The sequence below is a fragment of the Camelina sativa genome, chromosome 5, assembly GCF_000633955.1.
Source record: "Camelina sativa cultivar DH55 chromosome 5, Cs, whole genome shotgun sequence".
Lineage (NCBI taxonomy): Eukaryota > Viridiplantae > Streptophyta > Magnoliopsida > Brassicales > Brassicaceae > Camelina > Camelina sativa.
The window spans coordinates 22,276,202-22,293,215 of record NC_025689.1 but is presented as its reverse complement, the minus strand read 5'-3'; the positions used below and the strand labels follow the sequence as shown (position 1 = coordinate 22,293,215).

The 17,014-nt window shown below is 37.7% G+C and overlaps 2 protein-coding genes across 2 annotated transcripts; one reads left to right on the top strand and one right to left on the bottom strand.

Annotated features, from left to right (window-relative positions):
• Window positions 11,425-14,158, bottom strand: LOC104787396 (peptide chain release factor PrfB2, chloroplastic). Its single transcript, XM_010512975.2, has 7 exons — window positions 13,719-14,158; window positions 13,372-13,584; window positions 13,114-13,215; window positions 12,896-13,033; window positions 12,187-12,491; window positions 11,799-11,952; window positions 11,425-11,716 (listed from the first exon to the last, which is right to left on the bottom strand). Exons 1-7 carry the CDS (start codon window positions 14,121-14,123, stop codon window positions 11,582-11,584), a joined length of 1,452 nt encoding a protein of 483 aa, XP_010511277.1. The 5' UTR covers window positions 14,124-14,158; the 3' UTR covers window positions 11,425-11,581.
• On the top strand, window positions 14,493-15,677 carry LOC104787395 (RNA pseudouridine synthase 1-like). The gene is made up of 2 exons (XM_010512974.2): window positions 14,493-14,830; window positions 14,920-15,677. Exons 1-2 carry the CDS (start codon window positions 14,500-14,502, stop codon window positions 15,564-15,566), a joined length of 978 nt encoding a protein of 325 aa, XP_010511276.1. The 5' UTR covers window positions 14,493-14,499; the 3' UTR covers window positions 15,567-15,677.

The window sequence follows — 17,014 nt, the reverse complement described above, 5'->3', positions numbered from 1 at the left end:
ACATCGGTGCCGATCGATACCACACGACATGGTGTCGACCGATGCTGAACAGTGTCGACCGATGCTTCACGAAATGGTGTCGACCGATGCTTCATGGTGTCGATCGATGCCTCTTCTGCAGACACGATCTGCGCGAACATGAACGTCGAACCTCCGTTTCAATCCACCTCGAACCCGTCTCAAACTCACTCTAACACCTCGGAAACCTATGGTAAACACACAAACAACGAACCCAAGCAAGCAAATACCACAAGCAACAAAGAAACCCCCAAACAAAAGAGATCTCATGCTTAGATCAACCATGGTCAAGCACTCACCTCAAATACAGGAAGATTAGATTGAGAAACGGTGGAAACAACAGCCTAGGAAGCTTCTCCTTTGTTCCCAGCAACAGCTCTTCCTTCTCCAGCCACAGATCTCTCAAAAAATGCCAAGAACAAACCCAGAAACTCACAGAACCACTCTCCAATGTTTCCTCTCCTTTTTCTCTTTTTTTCTCACTTAACGGCGGCAAACAAGACCCTCCAAACCCTTAATTCGTCGCTTAATCAATTATAAATGCGATTTAGGGATTCTAATTGAACCAAACCGAACCAAACAGCAATTAAAACAAACCCGACCAAACCGAAACACATGGTGTCGATCGATACACCAAGGGTGTCGATCGACACCCACACCAAAACTACAATATTTGGTTCACGGATGTTACAACAGGTACAACCAAAATTTGGTTGTCATCTTCTTAGCTATTTTTGCCAACACCTCGTCAGGAAAATTGGGGTTACTCATGTTTCTTATGAGAATGTAAGAATTTTGTGTTTATAGTGCAATCTTAAATAGACAAAGTTGTTGATGTAGTTGGGGAATTTTTGGTTCGATTTAAAAGGTATTTGATATAAAAGTTTGACAAGATAGTGAGATGACAACAAAGTACTAAATGTTGTTTGGTGGTTGTTATAATAGTTCTTTTCCAAAACCTAAAAAGCATACAATCCAATGTGTGTACATGTTACCCATGTGTGTCCTTGCACAGTAAATTTAGTTGCATGTACGTACATTGTCTTATTCGGCCTTCGCTTCAAATGTACTTACTCTATATAGTCCATCTATCATGAAATTCTATGCACACCATGTACGTACATAGTGGGAACTTCTGCTGATTGCATAGCTTTTCAAGGGCAGCCAGAGAGATCTGATATATTTCTCCAAGTGAATTTTGGTTGAGAGACATATTCTGGAGGTGAATTCAAGTACGCCTACTTGAGGTTTACATCATAAATCCCATTCAGGACATAAAATCTCTTTGACATTCACTCATCATGTCTTTCAACATCCTTCTGGTTGAAGGAGCAGCATCTCATGCTAAGATATTCTTCTCTCGCTTGAATAGTATAGTGATCTCATGTGCAAATAAATTCATTGTGTATATGTCCCACCAAGGCATTGATTGTCGGAGATTATCAGATTTGTAGTTGTCGATATTGACTTAGGCTTATTCACCATTTTCTGAGGCGTCCTTGGAATTTAGCCACCAATTTATCGATTGAATGTAGATAGAGTGGCTCATGGGTTACGAAGTTGTTCTATCAGCCAAGCATGCATCTTGTATATTTTGTCACGCCACTTTGAAGGTGGAACATCGTCAAAAGAGAAACCCTTAGGTGGTTCTGGACTGAACTGCGGATTTTTTGTTTTGTCAGAGTTTGTGCAGATTCTTGACTTATTTCATATACATGTCCTCCTTCACTCTCCATGTCTTCTTCGACCACCAATAGGTTCAGCCATCATGAAGTGTTTTTGGTGCCCTTTTGATGGCAGTTTTTTGCTTAGACCCCTTTTCTTGTTTTGCTACTTTTTCTAGAAGATTACTATTAGCATGCTTCACCATGAATTGTTCTTTGATTTTTTTGGGTTGGTCTTGGGATTTAGATGTTTCGGGCAAAGGTTTGGGTAGTTCGGGTATAGCTTCTTTTCTGATCTTTTTTTTGTTGGTTTTTTTTTTGGTTGCTTGTTGTTCAGAAACAACATTTGTTGATAAGAAGAGGATGCTCTGAATACTTAGTTTTTGGGAAAAATATAACGGTTGTGTTTGGGCTGTGTAAGGTGGTGTGTAGATGGGATATGGATGTAAAAAGTTCATATGGCATTGGATATGGTTTTGGGTTAATTTTGTAAGGATTTTAGCTCGGACTCGTTTTAGGACATGAGGGGAGAGTTTATGGAGACAGTAGTTACAAGGTGGAAAAGTTTTTGGCGGAGAGAGGTTATCCTTTTGGTGAGTTGTTTAATGGAAAGGTCCATGATTGTTACCTTTTTGTCAATCTGGCTTAAGAGATGGATTTGGGTTGTCGCGTTCTCTGATTGCCAATTCAACGTTGCTTCTGCGGTCCTGACCTACTTCACTGATCCATCTGGATTCTTAACATTCGGATTCTAGATTTTCCATGAGTGCTTGATATTGTTTTCTTCAAACTCCTTATATGGAAATGGTGACTCATGTTGGGATGGGGGCCCAAACATGTATCTCATCTGTACTTTTTCTTGATCAGGTGTTGTGGGAGTTGAGCCACCAGAATACAAGACATAGTATTCAAAATTCTTGCCACTTGGCTCTCCAAGAAGACCTACTTGTGGGTCTTTGGACTCATATGGTTCTTTGAGAATTTGTTGCGTAGATTTCTTCTTTCTTCTTCGCCTTGGAGTATCCTCATCATCTGAGCTATCATCAAACAATATTGGCAATCGCAAACATCAAAGAATTTGTGGCCAGATCATCTTCAAACGAGTAAATGGGATCTCCTAGCGAGTCAAAAGATGCAATTGGAACACCAGGCAAGCGGGGATTGAACTCCAAGATTTGAGCGTCTTCAAATGGAGTAATTGTGTTGATATCGGTGCAGAAAGTTGTTAGTCTTGATTTTTGTAATGCCCCAACCGTCACCTTGCTTAGTAGGGGCCCTTTGTCCATTCCTGACCCATGGGCCCACCTCACTTAATGGGCATCACATCCTCTCACTAGGCCCGTAAGCCCATAACCGACGGTCAGTTTGCTACGTCAGGAGCTTTTAAAGACTTGTTTATCGTCCGTACAAATCACCACATGATCTTTCCCTGTATTTTGTCATCACTCATACAGTTTCGACAATCACATCCCAAAAGGTCACCCATCATGTGACTACTCCTGCTCAAGCACCCTTAACTCTGGAGTTCTCTCAGGATCCTTGACGGAAAAGATAAGTGCACTTTGATGACATATGTGGCCAAATCAATTCTTTTAAACATCTCTGTAAACCGTGGTGTCATAATTCACCCTCATTAACAGATCGCAATGTCGACGTTGCGCATCTAGACTATCACCCTGACAGTGTGAGCTCACTCGACTCCACACTCGTCTGGGTTTGGCTCTGATACCACTATTAATGCTCGACCGTCACCTTGCCTAGTGGGCTAATGTCAATTCTTGTCCCATGGCCCACCTCACTAAATGGGCCTCATGTCCTCTCGCTAGGCCCATGATCCAATCCATAACTGACGGTCGGTTTGCTATGTCCGGAAGGCTTTAAAAACTTGTTTATCGTCCCTAAAAATTACCACATGATCTTTCCCTGTGTTTTGTCCTCACTTGCACAGTTCGAAAATCACTTCCCAGAAGGTCACCCATCCTGAGACTACTCCAGCTCAAGTAAGCTTAACTCTGGAGTTCTCTCAGAACCCTTGACCAAAAAGATAAGTGAACTTTGGTGACATAGGTGGCCAAATCAATTCTTTTAAACCTTTCCCCAAACCAGAGTGTCACATCTTTCTTCTTGTTGCTTGAAAGCAATCTCTACAGCTCCGTCGTTTCTTATGTGAAAGGACGAATCCACCGATTGTATTGGAGTGCTCTGGTCATGGAGTTTTTTTTTGTAATTGGTGACCCATGAATCTGGAAGTAACTTGACAAGCTCATCTATAGGAATCTTTCGAGGAATATGGATGCACGATGGACTGTGATGTGACTCTAGTTGTATAAGTGTAACGCCTGCAAACCGGAAAAATTTTGTTTGTATATCGATCAGTACTATGGTGTACATCGAACCATGCAACTGCGCTGATTGTGTTAGGGTTAGTTCTATTTTCTCCAGCTTATTGCGGTTTTATTGCTGGAAAGCCTAGGGCTCGAGTATATAAGGCCAAACTCGATGCCCCTTAGTCGCGTTGGTATGCGAGTAATCGGTACACTGTATCGGTAGATGCGAGGAGTACATCGTTCAACGCAGCTAAGGATTTGGAGGATTGCATCGGTCGTTGCAAGGAGTGCATCGGTCGTTGTAAGCAGTGAATCGGTCAATGCAATGGAGTTGCATCGGTCGATGCAAGGTGTACATCGGCCGATGCAGGGGAGATGCATCGGTCGACACAAGGCGTGTGTCAGCCGATGCAGGGGAGATGCATCGGTCGACACAAGCCGTGTGTCGGCCGACATTGGTTCCAAGCAGGCGGCTGGTATGTGTGCTCTGTGGTTTGGTCTGATTGTGACTTGTTTTTGTTTTGTTGCTTGTGCTTAAGATCTTATTGCTTGTGTGTATAGCCCAGCTGATGTGAGGATTGTCTCACTAAGTATTTTTGGTAATACTTACGCCTCTCTTTTGTGTTGTGGCACATGTAAAGACAAAGTGTGATCGTGGTTTCAGGGCGATGAAGAGGAGGATGTTCTAGTGGCTCGATTATTGTGGTCTTGCTTCTTTAGGATGCTAGAGTTGGGTCATAGAATATTTTTAGGATGCTGGTTGTTTGCTTCTTGAAATTTGGATTTGAAATTTTTAGACTTTTGTTGTTTAGTTAAGTATTGAAGTTATTTATTCGACTATTGGTGTTGTTTATGTTATCCGTTGTTGTTGAAGGTTGCTAGGTTGTTAGTGAGTATGCGATCACTAGTTAAATGTCATGTTAAAAGAAAAAAAATGGGATGGGTTGTTTCAATAAGTAGTGCATATTCAGTGTCTCTGGGGAGACTTAGGTCCATAGCATGATTTTGGACTCTATACGCCATTTGATGGTGAAGTGTTACTGCATAGGTGTTTCCAATATGTGAAGCCTGTGATCTGCACTTGGATTTACATGTTCTGATATATTTGTGGGTCTTCTAGTGCCAAGTTGAAATTTGGGAAGAGAGTGATGAAAACAGTGTCATCGTTCAGTATTGTCAGGATAGTTGCAATGCAAGCATGCTGGTTTCCCCTATATCGACTGTCAAGGAGAGCAAACCATGCTACCACTGGTAAGCCTTTTCTGCCATGAAGGGTTAGCGTATTGCACCATAGAGAAGATGGGTATATCCTTTAGTTCGCCAATGATGAATCATGCCTTCATTAAGCCTGAGGGGAATCATATGTTCAGTTTCTGTCGCCGGGATTAGATGTTGTTCTAGCGGAGATGCTAGAACAAACTCCTTTGCGGTGTGCCTTTTTGGAACAAAGACTTGACGAATGATTTTTGGAGAAGTGGAATTTGGTTTGGTGAAAGTTTTGTGAGGATTAAGTAATGGGAATTGGGTAATATGAACCTTACTATCATCACTCACATAAAGTAATCTACTTTTTTAGTATTTTATCGTCAAAAAAAGGAGTCTTTAGAAAAAAAGATGAATTTTCCTTAATATACGATAGAACCAGAAACCAATAGAGAATAATATAACTCTCTTGTAGCCTTTGAAGCAATAACAATCCTTAAGTTGTCTCCTTGTTTTCTTTTATGCACAATGAATATAGAGAAAGCAATCAAGAGGTGCTTGGCTATGCAAACCGAGGCATAAGCCTCAAGGTACTTCGAGCCGTACAACCTCATAGAAAATTTTCTTTATACCTTTTATATTAGCTTAGTTAGATTTCTGATGTGGAGGATCCATTAAAAATGAAAACCATAGAGCATACTTTCATACTAGCATAGTAGAAAACAACACTATGGTACAACCACTAAGGAGGTTTATTCAATACTATGATAGAGTTTCATTCAACACTATGATAGAGTTTAGAATGTTGTGGCTCTTATACCAAAATTACACACAAATAGTGGTACAACCACTAAGGAGGTTTCCACGATCAAATATAGAAGCTAAGTGTTTTGGAAGTATTTAGAGAATGATTATCAAATGATATAAGGAATATCTTTATACAAAGGGGAAAAAATTATTATTTAAACACTCAAATGATTACAAAGACTCTTAACGCTCTCTCTCAAACTCACTCGCTCAAGCTTGAATGAAACTCTTCACCAAGCTTTCGCCATTTATAGTACAAGTCTTACGAAATATTACGTAGATTATTCCTTAAAATATTTTCATACTTTATATTACAACCTTACAATTATTAAATTAATACTCTATAAATTAATAAACACTATAAATTAAAAAAAAATTGTAGTCCCAAGTCAGGCCAGTGTAAAAAATAACAAAATTCGATAAGATAATAAGATAATAATTTTTTTGAAATCGCCATGTATAATATATTCTCAATAATATCATAAATTAATAATCATAAATCTTAGAGAATATAAATGAGAATATCATAAATTAATAAGAGAATATTATTGAGTATCTACTAAGGCAATTTTGTAAAATTTGAATCTTGTTTGTCTTCTTAAAGTTGGATTCTCGTTGGAGTTCTTCTCTAATTTTCCTTATTGCATCAAAAACTCCTGGTGTTGTCTTTTCGATTTGCATCCAAAAGTTGTGAATAATTTTAGACGCGATACTTACTTCCTTACGTGTAACTGGTTGCAAATGTTCCACATTATCATCTTCAGCTTCTTCATCAACATTAAGGGCAGCATGCATCATTTTCACCCGGATAGTCGAGTAGACTATTGACATCCATTTTATTTTGATAACTAAGATTATTAATCACCACTTCAAGTTCATGCATAACATCTTCATAAAATTATTCCTCTTCTGAATTCCTTGATATGACATCCCTCGAACGGATTTTACAATGTCAAAAACAAATTGCTATTGTCTCTCGATGAACATTAGCTGTCCAAGCAGAGACTGCAAAATTGATAGCATCCAAAACATTGATCTTAATTGGATCAGATTTTTCCAATTACTCAAATCCTTCTAAAACCTCAAGGTAAAATCTCCTTCAATAATGCATTTTAAAAGCTCTTATTATTCCAACGTCACAAGGTTAAATTTTTTACGTCAAGTGAGGTGGCAAAAACAAAACAACTCAACATTATGTAATCCTTCAATGTTTGTTGGATGTGCTGGGCAATTATCTATCACAAACAAAACTCTTCTACTATTCATTCTCTGATCAAACCAACAGATATTTTCTTCAAAAATTAGACTTGTCATCCAAGATCTTTTGTTGGCACAATACTGACAATTCAAGCTATTCATGTTGACATTTTTGAAGTCGCGCGGCTTTGCATATTTTCCGATAATTCATAAGAGAATTTTTTCAGACCCATCCTCATTACAGCAAATAACAACCGTTAACCTTTCTTTGTCTTATTTTTTCCCTTCAAGGAGTTTTGTGTAACAACTCGTCCCGTGGACCCCAATAGCCCCCCGCTAGCTGTAGATCATTTGGTGGCAACTTGTCCTGTGGGAAGGTTGTTAAAGGGTGGGGACCAGGGTTCGAGGAACGCCTGGCGCACCAATAACCTACTGGTGGATTTGAATGAATAGTTCCTTTCCACGGTGAGGGGTTAGGATCGATGCCCTGCAGGGCCAGCTTGGGGTCTGTTGAAACGGCTAGCGGGGGGCTAGCAGGGTCCATGGACGGTCCGTTGGGGCAGCTAGCGGGGGGCTAGTGGGTTCCGCGGGATGGGATGTTACATTTTGTAACAAAAGAATGATCAGCTTGTAACCTATAAAACAAACCAGTTGCATCCCTATTAAAAACATCTTTCTTAGAAAACTTATCTATCTTTTCTCTTATAGCTTCCAGCTTCTTTTCCATGTAATCAATATCAACTGAACCGCTTTCTCCAACCGACGAAACGACTTGATGCCGTGTCGTAATTTGAATTTTTCAAGCCAACCTTGAGAAAATTGGTGCTCAAAATCTTGTTCCGGGTATACAAGTTTCATAGTCTCTTTTGGGTTCTCTAAAATTAGTTTTTCGGTCATATTCACATGATCTTGGTAATGAAGAAACCATTCAAAAAAAACTTTCTCCATCTTTGGATATTTTGCTGGTTTGTGGCGATTGATATATTTTTTGGATTTCAGATTGATGGAAAGATATTCATCAGACGTTTGAATGTGTTTGAGATTGTACCTTGACTAACTTGTATCTGAAATTTTTCTTGAATCCATAATTGCAACTATTTTTGACTACATTTGGTCTGTAATGGTTGCTTTTGCAACACCTTTTAGATGAGAATTCATAGCTAATATTTTGTATAAAAAGTAGTGGATGTAATGTAGACAAGAGTAGCTCACATTCACGTTCACGTTCTTGTCGTATAATTAAAGACACAGTTTCTTGAAAGAAAATTAAGGAAGTCTAAAGAAATATGAAAGTTAACATAATTGAATATGTTATCAAAGTATAAGGAATTTTAAATAAAGAAAAATACTAAAAAGTACATAAATTTTAAAGAAAAAATTCCAAATTTACATTTAGGAATAATTTCAAAGTTAATGCAGTGAATAATATTGTACTTTGCGTAAATATTTCTATAAATTAATAAATATTGATTTATACAACAAATTAATAATTATTAATTTATAGATAAATTAATAATACTATAAATTAATAAAATCTCAAAGTCCTAACATTATTAATTTATAGAAGTTTTACATCATATCTTATTTATCACACATATTTTTATTATCTATCACACACTTGTGTCACACTTGTTCATCATCTCCTTCGCCATGTCCTTTTGGAGCTCCACATTGTACATCACCATCTTCTTTAGGTCATTGAAATCCTCTAAGATCGCTTTTGTTTGCTTTCAACCATCCTAATCTCTTCTAGAAGAGCAGTATCAACCCAACAGAATATGTGTTTCTCTTTCTTTTCCTAAAATCAAATTTCAATAACAATATATCATAAATTTTGATGGAATAAAGGTAGATAAAAGTTTATTATCTCACACCCACAACACATCTTTAGAATCTTGGATACCGATTTTCTTCTATCTTTGAGGTGTAGGTTGTAATTTCTCCACCACACCAGCACCCACTCGGAACTCCAATTTAAGAACTTCTCGAAGTCTGCCGAGACGAACCAGCAGAAGAAATTTGACTCATTGCTCGAGGCAGTTGAAGAAGAAGAACCCTAATATTAATTTTGCCTCGATCCTTCTTTTAAGAAGAATTAAACCAAAGATCTAGGATTTCAAATTTGGTCAACATTTAACTATGGTCGGGTCAAATTTAAAACTCGATTTTACTCTAATCGCGATACAGTGAAAGAAAATTTGTAATTTGAAAACGCAATTGAAGAGCTAATCCATTTTGGTTAAATAAATATAATTAGAGTATAGGTAGAGACCAATAGTATGAGTGAATTTAGTTGAGCAGCTATAGTAGGGGGTCTCCTATAGGCAGGTCAAAACATAATCTGTAAAGATTCAACACTCCATGTCCAAACACTAAATGATGACAGATGCTACAATGCTGATTGGGATGCTTAGAACATCATATGACATAGAAGCTAAATCACCATATTGATGTTGATTTTCAAAAGCTTAAAACTTTCATGTTTGTTGAAGTTTTCATCTCTAGTCTAGGTTAATTATCCAAATAGATTCCCAAATTTGACTTAATATATACTGAATTAGATTTTAGGCCACTTTCAAAATCAAAAATTTCTTGTAATATACAAATATACATGTAATTATTTACACATGATGAATATGAATATGATAATGAACTAATAATAAAAAAAACTTGCAGATTTAGTTGTATATTCTTATAAAGCATAATCATAATCTTTTTCACAATTTCAAATTTTGTCTCACAAGTAATGGGAACCACTTTGTCATAAGCTGACTTAAATATTAGCAATTTTTAGCCTCGCAACTATAGTAGTTCTGATAGCAAGACTAACTTTTTTTTATCCTAATACTTTGCAAACTTCTTTTTCATTTTCCGAGCCATTCCTCTCATATCAACCATCATCACAATTAGCATATATCTTCAACAACAACTCAATTTTCCACACTTGTATGAAGTAAACATTAGTTGTAGGATAAATGGAAGCCTACATGAATTTAATTAGATCTTGAAGAGGATGTGAAATTTGAATATGTGGGTTCATGAAGATCGTGTAAATTTATTTTGTAACGTTGACTCGTCTTGTGGCTTAAGAGGGGGAAAATTGCTTCGTCGTTTATAAAAAATCCAGAACTAAAACTTTGTTGATTTGAAAGAAATGATTAAAGCAAAACACAAACTGAGCTAGCTCAGGATGAGCTCAACATTTTGCAAAACTCAACCTTGATGAGCTCAAAATTTTTAATAATGTGAATACATGACCACATGTCCAAAATATAGAATGTGTCAGCGCCAACCCGATAACTATGGGTAATTTTTAACGTCCCTAGATCTATCTATCCATGATCTTTACCTAAGTTGAATATCACCATGAAGAAGAAAAACACCTAACAATGGTGATGATGATAAGGAGGATGATGTAGATAATATTTTAGCAGGTATTGCTTGATCTCTACTAATTGTGAACAAAAAATAGTAGTTAGGAAAACATTCATCCTATTAGGCTACTAGACCAAATGTGAGCAATCTTTCTCATTGTTTCGATTAGAGTATCTCCAACCTATTTCTATATTTTTCCTTCAAAATAGATAACTCCGTTATGGAAATAATTTTTTCTCCAACTTTACTCTACTATAGAGTTGAAAATAGAGATCTCCAAATTTAAGTGTAAACTATAAATAAAGACTCCAAATATAGAGAAAAAAAAATAAAAATATCTATTTTGGAGATGAAAATGAAGATGAATTAGAATAAATTTGACTCTAAATTTTATTTGGGAGATAAATATGTAGATGAGTAGGAGATGGTCTAAACTCACTACTTTGTTGTGAAATAGTAGGTAAGGAATTGTTGAATACAAAATAAAAGGGGGACAATAAGGCAAAACTTTATCAGTGACTTCTTACTTTCATATATACTCATCACATATCAACATTTGTACATAATCCCTATTTATATAATAAGGATGAGGAAATGATAACTCATACACTTGTAAAAGAGAGAATGAAAAGTGTACCGACAAATGGACAAATTGTAATAACATGTGTTTATCTTAAAGACATGCATTGCATATTAGAGATAAGTATTGTTGTGGTGGATGACACTTGTTGTGGAAAATAATCAATACTTAATTCAAACCATTTCTTGTTATTTTGAATTTTTAAAAAAGTTTGAATGATACTGAATTTGATATAAATTTTATCAACCTATAATTGAATAACAAGAGTTTGTGAGTTATTTTGAATAACTTTACATAAATTTCAAATTCAAACACGAGATTTAAAAAAATGTTTGAAAATCATAAATTAAATAACAGTTGATTTTAGGAAAACTCCAAAATCTTTTAAAGTTCTGTTTCAATACACTACCTTAATGTCCTGGATCATCTTTGTCTAAAGAAGAAGATAAGAAGCTCAAGATGAAACCATCCAAGTCTCCTTCAAGAACCGAGTCCGGATCCGAGACCTCGTAGTTTGTTCTCAGATCCTTCACCATTCTGTATGGCTGCAAAAACAAAGAATACTCAGCTCGTTCAGCTAATAAAACTAAAAGTACAGGGGAATCATGTTAATTCGGTATTACATACATGGAGAACATAAGTTCTTATCTGGTTTCCCCAGCTGATCTCGGTAAGTGATTGTGTATGTTGAGCATTCATTGCTGTCTGACGAGCCATCTCCAGTTGGTCTAACCGTGATTGTAGTACAGCCATTGCTGAAGCCTTGTTCATATGCTGCGACCTGCATATGAAACTCAAGGATGGGCATAAAAACCAATCCAATCTAGCAACACAAGTTCTTTCAAATCCAACAGAACCGAAGCAAAAACAACTGTCCTATAAATTTCTCAAAACCGTACAAGAAAAAAAACAAAAAAAAAAAACCAAAAGCCAGCCCTATCCAGAATTCTTTTTTAGTTGAGAGAAAAGGAAGTCGAAGAAAAATAACAGAGAAATTAAGACATTGAAACCAGACCTTTCGTTCTGACAAGTTGCTGTTATGCCAGTTGGTATGTGAATGATTCTCACAGCACTGTCCGTGGTGTTAGCGTGCTGTCCACCGGCTCCTCCAGAACGGAACCGCTCTATCCGGAGATCCGAGTCATTGATCTGCACACGGGTCGACCCATCACCTAGAATTGGAATCACTGCAACTGCCGCAAACGAAGTGTGCCTCCGTTTTCCACTGTCAAATGGGGAAATACGCACCAGCCTATGAACTCCAACTTCTGCTTTGGCATATCCATATGCGTATTCTCCGTTCACTTTAATTGTCGCACGCTATTCAAGACAATGCGCCAACGGTTCAGAATTATAGAATTGACCAATTGCAAATAAAAAATGAGATGTTGGAGTGAATATTGGATACAGAATTGGATCAATAAGTGAGCCAACGGTTACGGATGTGATCCTAATAATTTTGTGTGTTAGTCTAGTGCAGGAGCAATATAACTAGCCTAACTAGTAAGCCAGTTCAGTAACTATAGTTGACTGGGATAGGTACAGAGATAACATGACTTTGGGCCTCAATAAGTGGGGTGGTATTTGGGATTTTCTAAGTCTCTCTATGATATGTTGTACTTGTTAAAGTGAAACAATAACGATTTCATCAGTTTGAATTCTATCAGATTCCTGTATAACAAATGTACGATTCATTTCATCTACTAGGAGAAAAAAAAGCAAACCTTGATTCCTGCAATCTCTCCAGGCGCTTCATCAACAACAGTGACTGAGAATTTGCGTCGTTGAGCCCATGTTTTATACATTTCCATTACCATTGATGCCCAATCATTGCTCTCTGTTCCTCCAGCTCCAGCTTGAACCTATTCAACAAACCTATCAGAGCTTCATAACATGAAGCCAGAGAGAGAAAAATCTCATGCATATTGTCTCTAAGAGTCACCTCGATATAACAGGAACAAGGATCATTCTCCGCAGATAATAAAGCCTCAAGTTCTTTCTCTTTTGAAACCCTTCTCATATCAATCAATGCCTTCAAAGTTTCCTGTAGCAGAAATAAACATAATCATGGTTAGCAATATTACGAGCCACATCGGCAGTTTTGGTCTCAACTCTCAAGTAGTTCCCCTACGATTTAACCGTCTTCAACAACAACTGCAAACAGAAAAGAAACACATGCCTAGAGTGCGAGAACTCCCACCGATTCTAACTCTGAATCATTCTCCTCCTTAGCGAGTTTTAACATGTCAATGTGTTCAAGCAGTTCTCTCTCAAAAGTCATAACTCCTTTCATTTTCCCCGTAAGCGAACCGTGCTCCCGGCTTATCTTACCAGCATGATTCGGATCGTTCCAAAGATCAGGCTTATCCAGCTCTGCAGATAACAGTTTTAGCCTCACCAAGAGTTTCTTCCACTACCAAAACCATAAACAAAAGAGTAAAAATTATGTGAAAATTGTCAAGATTCAGGCAAGTTCTGTATATGTATTCTCAAGACGATTTGAGCATTCACACAGTGACAATGGAAAGCTTGTAAACGCAATTTTACCTGTAAGCGTCTCTTGATGACTTGAATAGACTGTGAAATTGCTGCAGCGTGGCTTTTCCAATCACTTTCACTCTCATCTAAAATCGGCCATTGATAAGCTATGATTCGTTCTACTGTAAGTCCATCACAAGTCGAAGCCACAGCTACAGCTTCTGAGCTCAGTGATCGAGTCGTGGAAACGAAACTACTCCCGGAATAAGCGTGATTCTGATTCTGGTTCTGATTTGAGATTTTTCCGAAATCGAATCCGAAATCGCTTGACGCAGGTGGTGGATTGAAGCTTCTTCTAGAAACCAAAACTAAATCTGCATCTGTGCGAAAGTTGCAAGAAGAGAGAAAACTACTTGTGATCTTGGTTCCATGGATGAATCTGCTTCGAGATCTTCTGATGATTAACGATAACATTTCGAAATTGATCAGAACCAGAAAAAAAATTTCGATTCTTGTCACCAAAATAGTTAGGGTTTTGTGGTTCGACACCGGATGGACTTCGCGGATCCGGTTCAATTCTATTTCGGTTAAGATTGTTCGGTTTTACCGAATGTCTGGTTTAGTACCTAATATAGAATAGATGGTTTGGTACTGTTTCGGTTCGGATTGAACCGTAAGTCAAATGCATCCTTAATTTACTAAGAAACATCGATTTTAGATCGGTTTAATACGGATTGGCTTATCCGAATTAAACTAATTAAATTTTGGTTGGCTCACTGGATTAAGTATTTCGGTTAGATCGGATCGGTTTGCTCTTGTGTTTTAGAGAAGAAGATACATTAACAGAGCAATGTCCGTGCAAATTCTTCGAAACCTCTCGTGCATCACCTTCTCTGCAAATTCAATAATTACAAAACCCTATTTCGCAATCTCAGTCAAAGCCATGGAAGCTACTACCTCTGAACTCAGTCTCCAATACCCAAAACCCATTTCAGCTCCTCCACCTCCGATTTCGAAAGACATTGAACTCAGAAGAGCAATGGAAGCTTCATCAAAATCGAGTCTTTTCAATCTCACAAGAGACGATGTATTATACGAAGACGAACACTTGATGGCTGTCAATAAACCTAAAGGTGTTTACTGTGAAGCTGTTCTTCGCTCTGCTCCTCAAGTCGTTCTTGGTGAGTCAAATCTTAAATCTTAATTCATCCATGTTTGCTGGAATCATTTACTCAATTCGATTTCTGGGTTTTTGTGTATTTGTTTTCAGATTCTTCGAGTGAGTTTCATTTAGCGAATAGATTAGATCGTGATACAAGTGGTGTGATGATCATTACCAAGTCTCATAAAGTAGCTGCTAAGCTTGTTAAGGCGTTTACGGAACATAGAATTAGTAAATCCTACATTGCTCTTTGTATTGGGTCATCTCCAAATTGGAGAAAGATCACGGTTAGTTCGGGTCATGGACGGTCGAAGCACGGAGCTTGGCGTGTTTATGCTGCTTCTGACGTTGGTAAAGTCTTACCTGGTGGATCTTTCGTTAGAGATATGGAGACAAGGTTTGAAGTTGTATCCGTAAACGGTGTGGAGAATATAAAAACCGAATCTTGTCAAGTGGAGAATGTGGTTGTAGTTGAGGGGGTTCAAGAGTTGAGCTGTGATGGAGATGATGATAATGTTGTTGTTGTGGTTAGGGCGTTTCCGCGAAGTGGGAGGACGCATCAGATTAGGTTACATTGTCAGTATCTTGGGATTCCGATTAGAGGAGATGTGAAGTATCATGGAAGGTATGAGTGGAGTGGAAGAACGTTTGAGGGGCATGAGCTTCATGCTGAGTGTTTGTCGTTAGATCATCCGGTTACCGATGATCCTATAGTTATCCGTGCTCCTCTTCCGTGTTGGGCAGCCGAGGATTGAAAATGATTAACGGTTAACGGATAGAGTTGAATGGTTAGTTTGAAGATTTTGACCTTGTTGGTTTAACATTGTTTTTTTCCGGAATCTCATTTCTCTGGAAAAGTTGAGCAAGGAGCAAGACACTAAAGAATCCATTTCTAAGATTTTGTCATATTAATAACATTTGTATGGCAAAGGGTGTTGCTCTACCACACGCCACTTCAATCTACAATTTAGTTAGTAGCTCCAGTACCAAAAGAAATGCACGATAGAAACAGTATAAATAATTTGATTATAGGTTATTGTAAAATAAATTTAACTAAAGCTGCACTGAACTTGGAACATAAGAGCATGCAAATGGGTAAGAATGGTTGACATATACTCCGAGATCCGCTTCTTTATAGTTTCGGCCAATATCCACTCCAACAATGTACGCTACGTTGTGAGTATGGCAGAGTGTGTTCCTTTGTAGGTTTCAGAAATCACAGCAACCTTCTTCTCCTCGTCAATGAAGAAACTAGCTCACATCCATATATGAAAACTCATGAATTTCATAGTAACAACGTGGTCTCACATTCACTGCTAAAAACACCTTGCTGTTCCACACCGCTGTTGGGCTCAATCTCAGTCGTAATCCAAAGCTCCATCATTAGTGTTTCACATCGGTGAAGTAAAACCGCAAGCTGCTCTTCTCTAACACTAGATAGAGTCACAAGATCTGTAGGTTTCCAAAACTCAAACACGAAGGCAGCCTAAATCTCTCTTGTAAAAATCAAAAGAGAGTAGGAGACAATCTTGTCCATCTCTTGTTTCAGCAAACCAATATGTATTTCCCTTAAGTGAGATAAGGTATACTGATCTTCTCTTCTAATGTGACATCAAGAACCCTCCATATATCAGAGTTAAAATCATAGATTTTGTACTCTGTTAAATTGGCATTAGATTTAATAAATCTCAAGATTTTGTGCATGCGGCAAGAAGTTATGTGCCTCTCATATCCTAAAGCATACGAATATAGGTCCAATATACGGGTTCGATCCACCGGGGTTGTCCACAATACGGGTTCCAAACCATGAGCTTAGTTGTGTTTTCCATGATATATAACAACAAACCATCGCAGTGAATGACTCTAACTACATCAAATACATCTGAATCGTCTAGGCTAGTAAGTTTAGCTTCATGCTTCATACATGCATGATATAACGTTGCTGTGGAGATTGACACTCGCCAAATAAACCCTAAAATCCAATATCATGATCAATTTGAACTCTTTTGACCTTTGCTGATGCTACTTTTGCTTGGCTAACGTGTTTCTTTACAAAACTATCATCTTTAGTTAAAGTGTTCCACTTTTTGCAAGTAAATCGAACTGCTCTTAAAGACTTCACCGGAACCCTAGAGAGGATCTCTTCCCGTAAATCCCTTGGAAGATTAGACATATTCGTCATCGTTTTAACTTCCAAGTCTTA